We start from the raw sequence: 15,111 nt of genomic DNA, 5'->3' as shown, positions 1-15,111 counted from the left end.
TAGGCCAAATGTATCATAATGTGAAACGGAGTCAAAACTAAGTCAACCGCCATATGTTAAAACAAAAAATGTAAGCTCAATTCCTTTTAGTTGTTGTAGGTAAGATGTCTCTAAAGCATCAAAGAGAGCCTAAAGTATTCATTACCTTGGTCTCTGTCATCATGCAGTCAAAGGGGCAGGAGTAGACAGCAATCTTGGCGTCTTTAACTGATGTGACATCTCCCTCGGCTTCCTTCTTAAAAACCATGCCATGTAACATGGTGGATGATGTCACTCCACAACCCTGAAAACACCATATACATTAAACTAGAAGCAAACAACACACACAAGACAAAATATTTTCAATGGATAATGCGGCTTACCATAATCTTGCATACTCTGACATTATCAACAGTGAAATTGCCGGACTCTGGGAAGATGGACACTGTAGAACAAACCAATAAAGAAACAAAACTTAGAGACTTACTCAATTAATCCTACCATTAAGATAATTTGGTGGTTTGGTTTAGGTAGTCTAAATAGCTGACTAACCACAGGCCTGTGCAATGAGGTTAGCGAGGAAGTCTTCGTTGCCATACTGTTTACTCATGACTGCTGTACGGATGAGAGATGCTGCCTCTTTAACATCATGGAGGTTCTCGGCTGACGAACATACGCAGTCTGACAATATCTCTAGAGTCTTTTTACAAGCTTTCTCGTAGCCTTCAATCACCTGTCAAAAAGAGGAAAGAGGACACTGAGCAAATGCAGGGATTCATTTCTCATAAAAAGCATTACGGCATAAGCCTGATATTGATTTATTGCCAATATTAAGCTGATTTGCATTAAGTGTTGTTTTTCCTACAGTATGACATTACTCAAAATACCACCAAGAAAATAGAGTTTTATCTAAAAACAGCTTCAGAAGACAAGCAACAACAAACTGGTACAGAGTACCTTGTGGGCAGAAATGAAAGTCAATACAAGTATTTTTATCAAAAGACCTTGCTGTCAAATCAAAAAAAAAAAAAAAAATCTACACAGCACAACATGCATGATGATGACCGACGACTACACTTGTTTACCTCTGACACCGACAGGCCCATCCTGAGCAGCTCTTCAGCCAGCTCCAGCAGAGCTCCAGCAAACACCAGGACAAAGTTTGTTCCGTCTCCGACCTCCTGCTCTTGCATGTGGGATGCCATCACAATCATTTTGGCGGCTGGATGCTGCACCTATAAAAACAAATGGCATTTGCAGAAACAGTTATTAAACAATTTCTAACTTATAAATAATTTCTGTATGCAATATGTTGCACAAGTATTTAGTTTCATTTAGTGTTGTTGGAATTCTGGGTGATTCTATGGGGACAGCCTATTCCTTTTTTTCAGTTATCTATGGGGGAAAATTGTGGGAAATAATTGTTTCTTTCATGTATGTTAACCAAAATAAAATTACTTTTCCTCACCTCGAGCTCTCTGAGAATTGTTGCAGCGTCATTGGTGACAAACAACTTTTCCAGGTGATTGATGACCATTTTGTTCATGCCTGAAAGGCAACAATGTCAGTTTAGCCATCACAGATTTTTTTTGTCTCGCCAATAAAGGCTTTAATAGGTCAAAGCTGGAACAAAGACTTCATACAAATATATTACTATTGGAGTAGCTCCAGTTTACCGTTTGGTCCATATGCAGTGCGTGTGGTCTGAGAAAGCTCCTTACAGGCTCTGATGTTACGAAAGACGGCCTCCTCAAGCCCTGAATAGTGCTGCATCAGAGAACATAATAACTCAACTACTGTGACTTTCCAAAGAGAGATGCATTTCATTAGTGTACATGTCAGACACAGTTATTGGTATGCATAACTAAAGTTAACAGAAAAACAAATCGTATCAAAATAGTTTAAATGTAATTGATCGATCGGAATAATCCTGGGAATATGAGGTTTAATCAATACGATACGATATGGGCATCTTGGACAGCACCATCAAGAGATGCAAGATGAGTTAAAGCTAACCCAAAACAGGAAGCATCAGCATCCATGGCAAAACCGTGGTGACAATCAAAGCCTTAGCTGTGACAGTTTACCGGGTCTGACTGCTAGTCTGACAGTCACCTACCACTGCAAGCTAATATACTGCGGCATATACACTTAAGTGCAAGAAAAGACACTGCGACATCCCAACAGTCCCGGGTGCAGACGACCCGAGCGGCCTGCCTTGCTTCTAGAATTCTCCCTCATGACTGTGAACCAGCGTGCTAACTCACGCTAGCTAGCATGCTAGTTCACAACCATTCACTCAAAGCTACCAAACTACTCCAACAAACTGATTTAACCTCACCTTGGCGCCATCCTTCAACATTTGGGCAAAGCCAGGAGCTTTGGGTACGTGCAGAGCCATTTTCAGATGTTTAGACGCCCCGGTATCTTTGAGAAAGTCGCCGCGGCGTGTGTTCAGCTCTGGGTACAAAGCCGGAGAGACAGAGGAGGAGCGACTTCAACGATGCGTGGGACTGAAGACGGGTAACAACAAGGGTCAAACCGAGCGATTCTCGTTTCAACTGCTGTGACCATGGCAGACCACTTGGGGGAGCTGTTGTCTTAGAAATGTTAGATTAAAACAATAATTCGCTTTTATACTTTATAGGCCTACTTCTTAACCTTTATTTACTTGTAAAAACAAAACAAAACCATCTACCATGTAAAAACACTAACCGTGTTAAAAAAATACTTTGTGAATTAACCTTGGGTGTCATGAAATAAAATGTATTATTAATCAATAAAAAAATACTAAAAGTAGAAGTTCACTAGAATTATTTTCACAATACATTTGTAAAGTATCAAAAGTAACATTAGTGCAACTATCACTTTTATGTTATTGAGGCTTTAAATGTAAAATGACCTTTAATTTGAAAATTAGTCACTGTGAAGCTATTTTTATATACCTGTTGGGTGGTTTAATCTAAAACAGTCCATCAAATATAGCTAATAATAATAGCTATAAATATAGTGGTATGATATATATAAATATGTATATATAAAAAGATGTTTAAAATTTATATTCCACCAAGGGATGTGCTGTAAATGTATCCATTGAAATTCAAATAAAAAAAGTACTAAGAACAGTAATATAACAACCACTGGACAAAAATAGCCTTATCCCACTCTATCACATTCTAAATCCACAATTGACTATTTATAGAATTCTGTAAAATATTTCCATGCCATAAAAAAATAAACGTCTTCTAATGTCTCACTGCAAAGCACTCGTTTCCAAATTCTATCAAATTGTGAGTTTATTTTTAAAAAAAGATATTCAAAGCTTGTGACTTCCACTACTGGTTCCGATGTGCAGAGGATCCGGTTCTAGCAGTATGAATATGTACATGCATAATAAATATCACTGACAAGAATAGATTCCACATTATTTAATTTGAGACACTACAGACAAGTATTGTGTTGCTATAACGAAAAGGCTATTGAAGCTTACAGGTTTTTATTTTGAGGATGTTCGTTTGAAAATCAATAACTCTAAAAACCTGCTCGATATAGCTCTAGAACATCCTCCTCGTTGACATCAGGTAAGTCATTACATTTTTCCTCATCGCATAATCAAATGATTTATGTGTACAGTATTGATGCATGAATCATCCACAGGCCATTATAAATGCTAAGCTGGAGGGAAAATAATAATAATCACACTTTAATACTGCCTAAGCTTCTGTACATATCTACTGTATTAAAAAAGTCCCCCTAATAGAAAAGGCACTTTACAAGTTGTACATAATCAAGTGTAATTTAAAAAAAAAACAACAACAGTAAAACAAATATTAGTTACATTATTGCATACATATAAAGTAGAGGAAAAATGCATCTCCCCTTTGGCAGTAACTTTAGTGTTAGTTGCGCAGATACAATTTTGGTCTTGTGCAGCATTTCTTTTAAAGTAAATATTAGAAACATGAAAAAGGTTTCTATGCTGAAAGTGATTATACAAACTAAAATATTAGTATCTTGATAATGTAACTAAGACATTTGGTTGTAGCAGCATGACAAGTACATACACCACAACACAGAAATCCCTTTGGTAGCTACAACGAGGATGTATTACCAATAACCAGCTAAACCGAGATGTAAACACACAAAAATTACTTAAATGTTACCAACTACACAAAACATACAGGAATAAAAAAAGAAGGCAAGGTGCCATGTAACAGTCTCCCAGTATCATGACAACACTACATGTAAATGTAACAGTGATACATGTTAAACATGGCTACAAAAGGTCCCGTGTTTTCCATACAGACAGCACATAGCTAGTTCAGTTGGGTTTGCGAACAGTGTTCACAGCTGTGTGGGCCCAACTTCCCAGTGTGTTGGAGAGATTTGTGGCTCGACGCGTGATGTTTGAGTGGCTCAGTTTACCGCTGGGGTCCAACTTTCTCATCACTGCTCCTCCAGAACGTTCCCTCGTTCTTGTCCTGCAGGGGGAGAAACAAAAAAACTATTGCAGGAAGAATACACAGAGGGAGACATTAATGAAAGTGTCCGCAGGCAACTTGGTTTTAAGACTGCATTCATGTCAATGAGAAATAGAAAGAGGAGATAAGTAAATAAATTATGCATTAGTTTTATTTTTCTAAGTCTATCTTAAAGTTCTAATATTACCGCCATTTTCAGGTTCATGTTGCATCGAGATGAGTGTAGGGAGTCGCAGGCGAGCATTATAAGATGTGTTACAAAGTGACGCACGCTTGTCACGGAAGTAAAGCCTGGACTACAATAGAGCTGTATGGAGCTGTTTGTGAACATCGTTTTCTCTGGAAGATGGTAAGTATGGAGGCTTTTCACTTTGTAAACCTAGTACATGCACAAAAAAATATGACACAAAAGGAAAAAGCCAAAAAACATTATATGAGCACAAAAAAAAAAAAAGTTATTTTCCAATTGTTTGTGCTCTTTTTTGTTTTGGTTACCGTCAGAAAATTCTGATACTCTTTTCTCTTCTGTTAATATTAAACTGTTTAAACGGTGAAAAAGACAAAATACTGTTTCTGCTCTCACAAGATAGACATAGGAACCGCTGACTGAAGAAAAACTTTGTTGAATCGGTTTATTCTTAGTTACAATTAATGTGAAAGGACTTTGAGCTAGATTTGTTCATGAAAAGGGGCTATTTTGTTATTATTTACAAAATGAGACAATTAAAACAGTTGTTGTTGTAGTACCTATCAGAAGACATGGTTTCTCAACGGTACATCTAGAAACAAGACTCTTCTAAAGCAGCGCTTCAGTATTTATGTTTATGTTAAGTCCATTTAAAACCTTGAATTTGGAAAACAAATGAATTCAGATAGAGCTGATAATGTGACAGAACAAGACAATATGTAAAGCAAAGAGTAGTAAAGGAGGAAGGAAGTGTGAGTCTGATAGTGAAGAAGAGCATCCTTTTCCTGGACAATAGAGAGAAGACAAAAAAAGCATTTCATTGCAGCAGGTCACAGACTAACAATTTCATACGGTACATACAAGGGTTCATGCATCGAAACACAGACATCAGGCCAGCTCTGGCATGCACTTTCATGTCACAAAATTGGTAACACATGGAGCATTTGCTTCCACAAAATGTTTGGATATTTAAATTTACCTTCTTCCCTACTCCACAATTAGGGAATAGTTGAACTGCCTGTGTGAAAAAACAAATGTGTGTTTTATCACCAAAGGAAAAGCCTTTCATACAGTGATAAAAGCCTGCATGTAATAAACACTGATAACAGACGATGTCACTGTCCATATGCCTTTTGGTTTTTGACAGTATATTTTGTCCTTTATGGGCGGGTCCGATTCAACATTTTGAATGTCAACACAGGAAGTGATGTAAATATACTCCAACCTCTCTCAAGCACACTTTTGTCATTTCATCTGGCTCCAATTCGCACACCCATACTCTCTCCCCCTGCTGTCGCCCCCTCACTCCCTCCTCATTCAAATACCAGAAACACAGAAACAGTTTCAAATCTAGCCGGGAAGAATGTGTCTGGGGGGAGGGGAAGGAAGTCTGGTGACCCACAAGCTGTTGGGATTCTTTGGGTGGGAGGGTAAAGAGGGTGATCATGCATCTGTCTCTCTATGCAAAATATGAAGGAATAACAGAAAACCGACCAAAGGCTTCCTCAACTACGAAAAACACTCTCATTCACCTATTGAACACATGCGTTCATTCACACATATACAGAAAACGGATTTTACGCGACCTTCGACCCACAACCAGAAAATAACTAACAAAAAAATTGAAAATGTAAACAAAACTTTTAACTATTAGAAAATCAAAATGTTAAAACCCAAAAATGAAGATCCTTTACCCATTGTCTCTGCCAATAATATCGTCAAAGGCCTTGGACAGATGTTTGAGCCTCCTGATTCCACTGGACACCGACTCCAAATCTCGGTCAAACTTTCTGTTACAGCAAAGAAACACTCAGAGCAGATTCAACCACAGAAATCAAGGAAGCAAACCAAGACTAATACAATGTGGAAAACATTGACTGAAAAACAGGAGACTCACAGCCTCTGGTTCTGTGTGTTGGGGGAGGCAAAGGGACTTCGTAATGCAGCCATGCGGACAAGCTGCCGCCTGCCTCCTCCTGTTTTCACCCCTCGGACGCCAGCGTCAGGAGTCCTTCTCCTGGAGCCTGGGGTACGTCCAGGAGTAACTGCTGATCTGGGGGTGCGTCTGGGAGTCGCAGCCCGGCTAGGCGTACGTCTTGGGGTGCGAGAAGTTGATGCTCCAGATTCTTCCCCATCACATGTCTGACCCGGGGTTGCTACCAAACACTCTTCACGCGCAAACTCTCTGGTCCTCTGCAGCCTCTGGGTAGGGGAGAAAAGGAAACAAGGGAAGAGAGAGATGGTGAGGAGGGAACAAAACAGCCTACAACTTGCTTGATTATCATATGTATGTCAAAACAGAAATAACAAGAGATGTACAAATGTTTGGGACTTAATCCATCTACCTGATATACCCCAGTAATGGAGTTCCGAGCATTGCGGGTAAGTTTGCGGACCGCGTTGGGCTTTGGCTGCTCCTTCTGGGTCTCCCATGTTGGATTTTCTGGGAGAGAGTTGGTCTGGACCGAACGTAGCGGGAGCCGCTTGCGCAAAGACATTCGCAGAGAGTTAAGTGAAGATGAAGAGCGAAGCTTGCGGAAACGATCGGGGGCTTCTGGGGAGCTCTCTGCACCGTCCGACTCATCCAGGACTGTATGTGCCCGCCACACTCCCACCACAGCTTTACCTACGCCATCCATCATTGAAGACGCCATGCTGACTGAGCTTACCTGCAAAAGGGGAGGGGAGTTATAACCGAACAGCAGAGTGTGGAAAAAATATTTGTAATTACGTCTGCACAATGTATCGTTTTATTTATTTTAATCGGCATCGCGATATCAACTGGCGCGACAAACATTGCACAAGGCTGCGACATATTGTGACACACAGACTTTTGTGTTAGTTGAAAGAAAACCAGTAGAAAAGAGCACTTTATAATAACTGTCACTGTTTTACTGGTGCCTTTTATATTCTATTCAATGTTCAATTTGCTCAATAAAAAAGGGAGAAAATTATTTCCTTTCATACTATTTGTTGTATTTTAGCAGAATACGGAAAGCAGCAGAACAATTGAGTACACTTCAATTTCTGTTTGTCTTGGGTAATATTGTAATTGCGTTTAATTTAAAAAACGTATAGCTTATTTTCCTTATATTGTGCAGCCCTATTTTAATAGCAGATTTTAAAAATAACTGTGCTTTACACTGGTGTGGGATTAAATGAAAATGTGCAGCCTGGACAAAAACTCCAGGTCCCCAGCAAATTCATGTTGTTACATCATATAACAGTCTGAAACAACTTTGATAATCATCTTATTATTTTTCAAGCAAAATGACTCTGGTTCCACCTTCTCAAATGTCAGAATTTGTTGATCTCCTTTTAGGCTAAATGCTATTTGTATGTGAATTAAATGAGATTTGGAGTGTTGGTATATGATATTTTAAAACATCACACTCAGCTCTTGGAAAATGTTATAGGGTATTTTCTGAATCAGTAGATTCATTGTTGATAAGAATTGTTAGTTGCAGGCATAGATAAGGGAAAATCCCGCTACAGGAAATAATTCAAATAAATTATGATATATAAATACTAAAGTTCACTCATGATAAAATTCGAAATAAAACAAAGTATTATTCACATTAGGTATAACGTTACAAGAAGTAAATAAGAGCCATTTCCAGACATTAAGACCGAGATAAACAAGTTCAACTCTTCACAATCTTGAGCTAATGCGTTAGCTACCTAGCTAAGTGCAACGTTAACTGGCATTTAGAGAAATCACTGCACAATTATTTGGCAACGTTACTGACCAAAAATGTTGATTTACAAAGCACGGAAAATGACCCGCAACCACGCGTAAAGTAAAGTAGCAGCTAATCGAGTTATTGAAAGTTTGATCTGGATGTTTTAGCTTTGCACCTTTCTGATTATCTTTTTACACCAGAGGAGCAAATAACAGCGATTTAACACGTGTGCGTCATATACGAACAATAATTAAGTTACAAGATTAACATTTGTAACAACTTATACGTTTTAAAGAACCAGTGGCAAATGATTATTATTCACAAACAACAAAAACAGGGCTTTGTTGGCGAAAGCCTCGTTACCTTATCAGCAGTAACATTAATGTTACTAGCTAACTTATGCTAGCCCACCTCAGTTTACACTAAATACGTTACTACGTTAAATAACTTATGTTGAACACCAGTTACTCAACCGTCTAGCTACAGTGACACTAGCTTACCTTAAAGTACCAGTTGTGAGAATTGACTAGTTACTTCAGCTGCCTCTTGCTGTTGTTTCTTTCTTCCACTGTTTGAATTTGGCGGTGGACCGCAGACCGCACGCAGACACACATCACCACGCCCTTCACGCAAAGCCCCCCGGATGACGTAACACGTTACGTCTGGGCGTATTGGTCATCATGAGTTGCAAAAATGTGCTTCAAAGATTAAAAAAAATTGATGCTTTGAAAATATTAACGGACACCTTGATTGTTAAAAACACATTTTTGTCTTAAATTTTCTTATTTTGAAGGCCACGTTTTGCATAAAAAATGTAAAGGGTCACACAGAAAACCAATTTTGAAAAAATACTGAAATTACACTCCCTTAGGACAAACAAATCAGAGACCATAATCATCCAACATTTCAATACCTGTTTTGAAATTCTATCCCTGTAAAAATGAGATTTATTTCTGTAATATCCCTGAAAATTATCATTACTATTTTCATCATCACCACCTTGTCACATTTTGTGAAATATATCCTTTCATTCCTCCAATGTAATCCTATACTAACAATGTTCAGTTTTTTTTTACTTGGGGTAAGATGTTGATTTTTTACCATACCAGGTGTTTGATACATAGGCTACATAAGGAATACAGAAAATGGCACGTTCACGCAGATTATTATTATTAACACATCTTATAATAACGCAGTTCAATATAACAGAGCCTACATGTCATGTTATCTGTATGTTATTGCATTTTATAATGGTATGTGGAATTGGAATTCAGATTAAAAATCTTAAAGGAATTACTTGGTAAAGGTTAAATTAAATAAATACCTACTGACATAGACGGAACAAGGACAACAGGTCACAAAACACTGATTTGCTACTTTCCACACAGCGTGAGGTTTGTCTTTTTCTCATGTGTCATTAGTTGCACGTTAACACAAAACTCAGATTAGGATCAGGATGGACTGGGCAGGGTTTAAAGCAGAGTGACCAGCAGATGTCACTACAGACCTGCATGTCAAACAGTTTTAAGCAGTGTTTTCAGATCCACCTACTGTATTTTGTTTGTCTGTGGTGATTTAATAAAGGCATCAATACGCCCGTGCTTTGACTTTTCCTTAACCTTTAATCTATTTTGTATTGTAAAACAATTTGTGATGGACCTGTGTTTTACAAAAACTATTTTAGACATGTCAATTAGCAAGCAAACCAGAGCTTTTTGCAACATTTACATTCTAATTTTGGCATGTAATTAGCACATAAAAACCTCTGAGAATTTCCCAAAAGGAACAATTAGACCGTACAGTATTATTACTAATTACTAACCTCTGGACATAATAGTTGCAAACTGCCAAGTCTGACACTCTGACACTTGAAACAACCAAATAAGTCAATTCTTGACTACAGATTCAAAGTTGCTGCCATAGTCTCAGATTACCTGATCTATCTCCACATTAGATAACCACTTAACTGTGCACACCTGTGCATTCTTGTCAAACATATTACCATCCTCATTTGGCACGGGGCTGTTTTATGTGAACCTGTTAAAAGTTTCTCCGTTGGTAATAGTGCAACAACCTAGACCTTGACCCTTATTTACTGCAAGTCTGTGTCCATTATTCTCAATAAGAGTAAATGTATAACGTGATTTTAACAAGTCTTGGTTGTATTGTTGAGTCAGGAGTTAAAGTTCAGTGCAAATGTGGAAACCAAAGACCAAGGTCACAAAAACAAAAGCACTTTTATTGCAAAGATAACAAGAAACAGACTGTGGTGCATCACACTGTGAAAAGTAAAAAGTTTAAGGATGGTCTTAAATTCACATTGCAAAAATATGAATCACTCGGCCATAATCAACAGAGAATACAATGAATTTCATGCTACATTTTGTTGTTTGATTTTATAGCACAGTTTGGGAAAAATGCTTATTTGCTTAATACCAAGAGAAGAACCTCATGTTGGTCAATAGCTTCATATTTATCATATAAGATAAATGTGAAGCTACTGCCAGCAGCTGGTAAGCTAACCATCTGCTAGATGTATGTCACCCAATTCTCAACGGACCGATAGAAGAGTTGTATTGGTCTTCAAACTCTCAGCATGAAAGCAATTAAGCCCATATTTGAATGTCAAATATGATAAAAGGGTAATCACGGTCACCAATCACAAAAAAACATGCCATGATGTCTTCATGGCTTCTCTCATTTGTTGAAGAAGAGAAGATTGGTTATTCTGAGCACAACCTACTTGCAGCACTGTCAAAAGAGAAATGCAGCATTAGGAGGTTCAGTTTGTAATGAGACAGGGTCAGTCTTTGTTCTGAATGTAAGTGTGTTCTGCATGTTACCTTTGTAATTTTGTCCCACCGTGAAGCAATGGCAAGAAGTGCAGTAAGGCACACCACCACTAGGCCTGCTATCATGGGCATTAGTGGTACCTTCAAGGTCTTTTCTACAGATGAGGGGGAAGACAATGATCAACCCACTTTTTCTTACTTTACATCACTGACTGATTCATTATTTCATGTGTTGATTGCACTGATTGTGTGAACTGACCTGTTACTGCAACAATGAATTGCTTGCTGTGTCCTCCATAGATGGGGGACTCTGCTGTGCACTGATACGTGCCTTCATGCAAGCTTTTCTTCATTTTCTTGGCGGTTAGCCGGCTTGTTAAGCCGTCATTGGTCACCGAGAAGCCACCTGCTAATAGATCCACTGTGCTCCCATTTAGTTTCCAAGACACAGAAAACACAGGTGGATTGGCCCAGATATCACACTGCAGGACTAGCACTGCCTCTTCTTCTACTGCAACTTCCTCTGACCCAGAGAGCTGTGGGGGATCTGAAGAGGAACATTTTCAATTGTATTTTGCAGCCAGCAGTTTTAACAACGCTAATAGTATGCTTTTATAGATGACAATGTCAGTTTGTTGGTTGGCCCACCTCTTTGGTCCTGACTGAAATACTGTAATTAAATATTTACTATTACAGAAGGATTGCCATGCTTTTTTTGTACCGACCTTCATGGGTCCCTGAAGATGTATTCTAATAACAGTCCCTCTAAACCTAGATGAAGAACGTGGTAAACAGTGTTAAGCAAAAGCATGTTAGCTGATGTTAGCATTTAGCTCAAAGCACCACTGTGCCTAAGGCTGCCTGTAGACTCTTAATCTTGTTTTTTTCTTCTTCCTCAGTTTGTTACTGCAGCTGTTGCTTAACAAGCCACACAAGCAGGTCTGTGAGGCTGTGCTTAGGCTCTGCTAACATCAGCACGCTCACAATGACAATGCTCAGATGCTGATCTTTAGTGAGTGAGGTTTCACACGTTCATTGTCTTAGTTAATCACGTTAGCATGCATGCTAGAATGAAACACACAGTGTAGAGCTGAGACAGATGGGGATGCCATTTCACAAATCTTGAGTTGATAGTGACACTGGAAGAAAAGTCAGTGGATCACACAAATCAGTGGGCTCATCCTCTGGGAAGCATGAATATCTGCACAAAATTTCACAGCAGTTCATTTAATAGTTGTTGGGATACTTCCATGTGGACCAGAGTGGTGGACTGACAGACTGACATTGCCATCCCTAGCATGGCTTAAAATACAGTTGACCCAAATGCTTTATTTAAGTTATCAATTACAAGTAGCATACTTATCAACATAATTACAACATTCATTTAAAGGTACTCACATGTGACATTCAGGGTGACTGAGGCGGTAACTGTGGCGTTTTTGCTCAGGTGGCAGGTGAAAGTGGCACCATTGTCTTCATAGATGATGGGTGTAACACACACGCTGCTGTGACCTTTTTTATTTTCTTCTGTCAGACTGATGGCAGCACCATTCCTCTTCCATACCAACTCTTCATCAGCCTGACTCTCATGGTCGCCGTCAGACTGACATACCAGAGACACAGTCTTCTCCAGCTCTGTCTGTATAACACCCTCACTGTTGACTCCTGGGACAGACTGGATCTTGACACCTTAAGAAAAAAAAGGGGGGAGAAGGTTGAGACTTTAAGAGACAGCTGAGTGAAGCGGTAACAGCTTAGACTGCACACAACAAAATCTTTTATCGGAATAATAATAATAAAAGAGGCCAATTCAATTCTTGGTGACCAGACTTGCAAACAGGCTTACCTAATGTCTCGGTTGCACAGTACAGGAGGAAATGGAAAAGAAGGGGTCTGATCAACTTCATTTTACCCGTCCTCGGATGAACCTGCAAGTGAGGAAAAGATCATTGAAAAGAGCATTAATAAAAGATTTATTAAAAATTCTCATTTAATCAAAATTTACCAAAAGTCCAGCAATTTTCAACAACAAAAATATAAAGAAGCTCCAGACATGCAGCAGTGATAGACTCTGTCATTTGTTTGCATTAATTAAATCTACAGTATATAATGTTTTTACATTGCTTTGTGTTTCCTTTCATAATGCCTTCCATGGTTTACATAAAGTAGTATGAATTGTTGTTTTTTAGTCTCAGTTGTTTTTCTCCTTGTTAGACTACCAACATCTGTGACAAAAACAACAATACTTAACACATTTATCGTTTGTTTTTACCCACATTTTAAAGTATAGTATATTAGAGAATTAGAGAATTGTTTTCAAGCGTTGGTTTAAGAGTACAAAGTCTGAAAATGCTTTTCAAGGCAATTATTTTTCATGAAATCCTGCCATTTCATAGATTTTTGTTTTGCTTTCATATATTACACACAAGCACATTTGGTACAGTTCGACTCATCAATTGCATTTGTCATATCCAATTTAAAATATCTGTCATACAATAAGATTAAGCAGGAAAATCAATGTTACCAGAATATTGTATCCAAGAAAGGGAAACCAATTTTATTACATAGATTATGTTCTCCCCAGTGTTTTACAAGACTTCGAAGACTGAATTTTGCAACAATTGCCTGTTAGATCTGCCGTAAAATCATCCTTTTGGATAAAAACATTGCAGTCCATTATAGTTCGCTTGTTCACACTTATTAAAGTTAAAAGCAAAAATATGTGATTGTGGTTTGTTTAAAAGAAATATTAAGAGTTACTATTTTTTTTTTAGAAGCAAGTCATACCAGCAACACAGTACCAATGTTCTCTGGGTTTACCCTTAAATTAAACATAAAATATGTGAATAAAATGCATGATAGCGCTTAAAGTTACCCCTTACCAGACAATGGTTATTTCTTCTTATTTCTTGTCCGTGTTTTCTTTGTTCTCCCTGTAAACATGAGGATGTGGAGGATTGTTCTAGCCTCTAGCTAACATATGCTTCATGTCCACACTCTTATAACTTTCTTCACTGTTTCTCAACGACTTTTTCATCATTCTCCTTTCCTGTTTGTGCCAACACCCTTTCAATCCTCCCACCCCTGATTTTTTTTTATTGTTTCATACTTCTAATGTGCAAACGCAAGGAAAGTCTTTTATTGGCTATAGTCATTACAATGGCACTAAAACGTCTTGAGTGTGTAAGCATTCAAATGCACATCTTGTGCTTTCTTCAAATTTTAGTTTTTAATAATTAAAGGTTGTTAAGCCCACAAGACAGTAATAATGCATTTGACAGTATAGTCCTACACATTTGTTGATGAAGCAAGTCACTGTTGTTGGGCTAAAATCCTGCCCTTCTAGATTCTTTCAGGAAGAAGGGTTCAAGTCCGTAGGTTGGATAAAAGAACGTTTATTACAATGGAATATGTTCCAGAGACAAGGTTAGGGAAAATTATGCATCCATAGCTCTCCCTAAATTTGTCTCACTCTTTTCCCTTTCTGGTTGATCTTATGTGCACAGGGGGGGTTCAGTTGCTACCACGTGACATGTTTGTGCGTTGTGTTTTGTCTTCAGAAGGTTAGTGCCTAGCAGAGCTCGGCCTGCAAAACAGATAACAGGTCTGAGACTTCTACGGGAGAGGATTTTCACCCAAACACAAGACGTGTCCCTAACCACCCTTGGCCCTGCTTTTCCTGCTTTTCAGGCCAGATGATTGACAGTAAGCAGAGACTAAATGTATTAATAAAAAAATAAGTCATCAACAGCATTTTTGGCATAAATGGAGAGCAAAGCTGCTAACTACCCAGCGGATAAGTGCTTTTACATTTGCACTTAAAACAACAGTCTCTCTTCTGACAACTTCTTTACTGGACACACTGTGACATATATGTTACCAGCAGAGATGGCAAAAGTACTCACTTCCCGTACTCAAGTAAAAGTACAGATACATGTGTTAAAAAATACTCTGGTAAAAGAAGAAGTACTGATTTAACTTCTTTACTC

General features: G+C 38.3%; 3 protein-coding genes across 9 annotated transcripts in view; all 3 read right to left on the bottom strand.

The window, feature by feature from the left end:
* The window catches only part of cct8 (chaperonin containing TCP1, subunit 8 (theta)), a 7,090-nt gene extending 4,551 nt beyond the window's left edge, over nucleotides 1–2,539 (bottom strand). For all 3 annotated transcript variants that reach the window (XM_032532830.1, XM_032532831.1, XM_032532832.1), the window contains exons 1-7: nucleotides 2,321–2,539; nucleotides 1,656–1,746; nucleotides 1,448–1,527; nucleotides 1,065–1,214; nucleotides 532–712; nucleotides 363–424; nucleotides 146–283 (exon numbers count right to left, since the gene is read on the bottom strand). In XM_032532830.1, the coding sequence (XP_032388721.1) occupies nucleotides 146–283; nucleotides 363–424; nucleotides 532–712; nucleotides 1,065–1,214; nucleotides 1,448–1,527; nucleotides 1,656–1,746; nucleotides 2,321–2,380 (762 nt within the window). In that variant the 5' untranslated portion in view covers nucleotides 2,381–2,539. The remainder of the gene's footprint in view (nucleotides 1–145; nucleotides 284–362; nucleotides 425–531; nucleotides 713–1,064; nucleotides 1,215–1,447; nucleotides 1,528–1,655; nucleotides 1,747–2,320) is intronic.
* A 1,273-nt stretch (nucleotides 2,540–3,812) lies between these two features.
* Nucleotides 3,813–8,973, bottom strand: pimreg (PICALM interacting mitotic regulator). 5 transcript variants are annotated; one of them, XM_032532876.1, is made up of 6 exons: nucleotides 8,831–8,970; nucleotides 6,993–7,316; nucleotides 6,545–6,849; nucleotides 6,346–6,437; nucleotides 5,627–5,669; nucleotides 3,813–4,460 (listed from the first exon to the last, which is right to left on the bottom strand). In XM_032532876.1, exons 2-5 carry the CDS (start codon nucleotides 7,299–7,301, stop codon nucleotides 5,635–5,637), a joined length of 741 nt encoding a protein of 246 aa, XP_032388767.1. In that variant the 5' UTR covers nucleotides 7,302–7,316; nucleotides 8,831–8,970; the 3' UTR covers nucleotides 3,813–4,460; nucleotides 5,627–5,634. The 5 variants fall into 5 exon arrangements, with proteins under 5 accessions (XP_032388767.1, XP_032388766.1, XP_032388764.1 ...); XM_032532875.1 differs by having other exon boundaries at nucleotides 5,627–5,665; nucleotides 6,342–6,437; nucleotides 8,831–8,969; XM_032532873.1 differs by lacking the exon at nucleotides 5,627–5,669 and having other exon boundaries at nucleotides 3,813–4,463; nucleotides 6,345–6,437.
* Nucleotides 8,974–10,550: 1,577 nt separating this feature from the next.
* tmigd1 (transmembrane and immunoglobulin domain containing 1) lies at nucleotides 10,551–14,132 on the bottom strand. Its single transcript, XM_032532878.1, has 6 exons — nucleotides 14,007–14,132; nucleotides 12,969–13,052; nucleotides 12,521–12,811; nucleotides 11,382–11,669; nucleotides 11,174–11,277; nucleotides 10,551–11,081 (listed from the first exon to the last, which is right to left on the bottom strand). Exons 2-6 carry the CDS (start codon nucleotides 13,027–13,029, stop codon nucleotides 11,070–11,072), a joined length of 756 nt encoding a protein of 251 aa, XP_032388769.1. The 5' UTR covers nucleotides 13,030–13,052; nucleotides 14,007–14,132; the 3' UTR covers nucleotides 10,551–11,069.
* Nucleotides 14,133–15,111: the final 979 nt, after the last annotated feature.

The sequence above is a fragment of the Etheostoma spectabile genome, chromosome 13 (genome assembly GCF_008692095.1).
Source record: "Etheostoma spectabile isolate EspeVRDwgs_2016 chromosome 13, UIUC_Espe_1.0, whole genome shotgun sequence".
NCBI lineage: Eukaryota > Metazoa > Chordata > Actinopteri > Perciformes > Percidae > Etheostoma > Etheostoma spectabile.
Note: the sequence above shows the minus strand (reverse complement) of the source record. Positions and strands in the feature narration are given on the sequence as shown.

Bases quoted from the DNA above. Each gene is read 5' to 3' on its own strand.
- pimreg (XM_032532873.1), bottom strand. From the start codon at position 7,301: ATGGCGTCTTCAATGATGGATGGCGTAGGTAAAGCTGTGGTGGGAGTG. The intron at 6,850-6,992 runs GTAGATGGATTA...TCCCCTACCCAG, and splicing joins CCATTACTGGGGTATATCAG to AGGCTGCAGAGGACCAGAGA. The intron at 4,464-6,344 runs TGGGTAAAGGAT...TTTCTCCCCCTG, and splicing joins GATATTATTGGCAGAGACAA to CAGGACAAGAACGAGGGAAC.
- tmigd1 (XM_032532878.1), bottom strand. From the start codon at position 13,029: ATGAAGTTGATCAGACCCCTTCTTTTCCATTTCCTCCTGTACTGTGCA. The intron at 12,812-12,968 runs GTAAGCCTGTTT...TTTTTTCTTAAG, and splicing joins CTGTGCAACCGAGACATTAG to GTGTCAAGATCCAGTCTGTC. The intron at 11,278-11,381 runs GTCAGTTCACAC...CCTCATCTGTAG, and splicing joins ATTCATTGTTGCAGTAACAG to AAAAGACCTTGAAGGTACCA.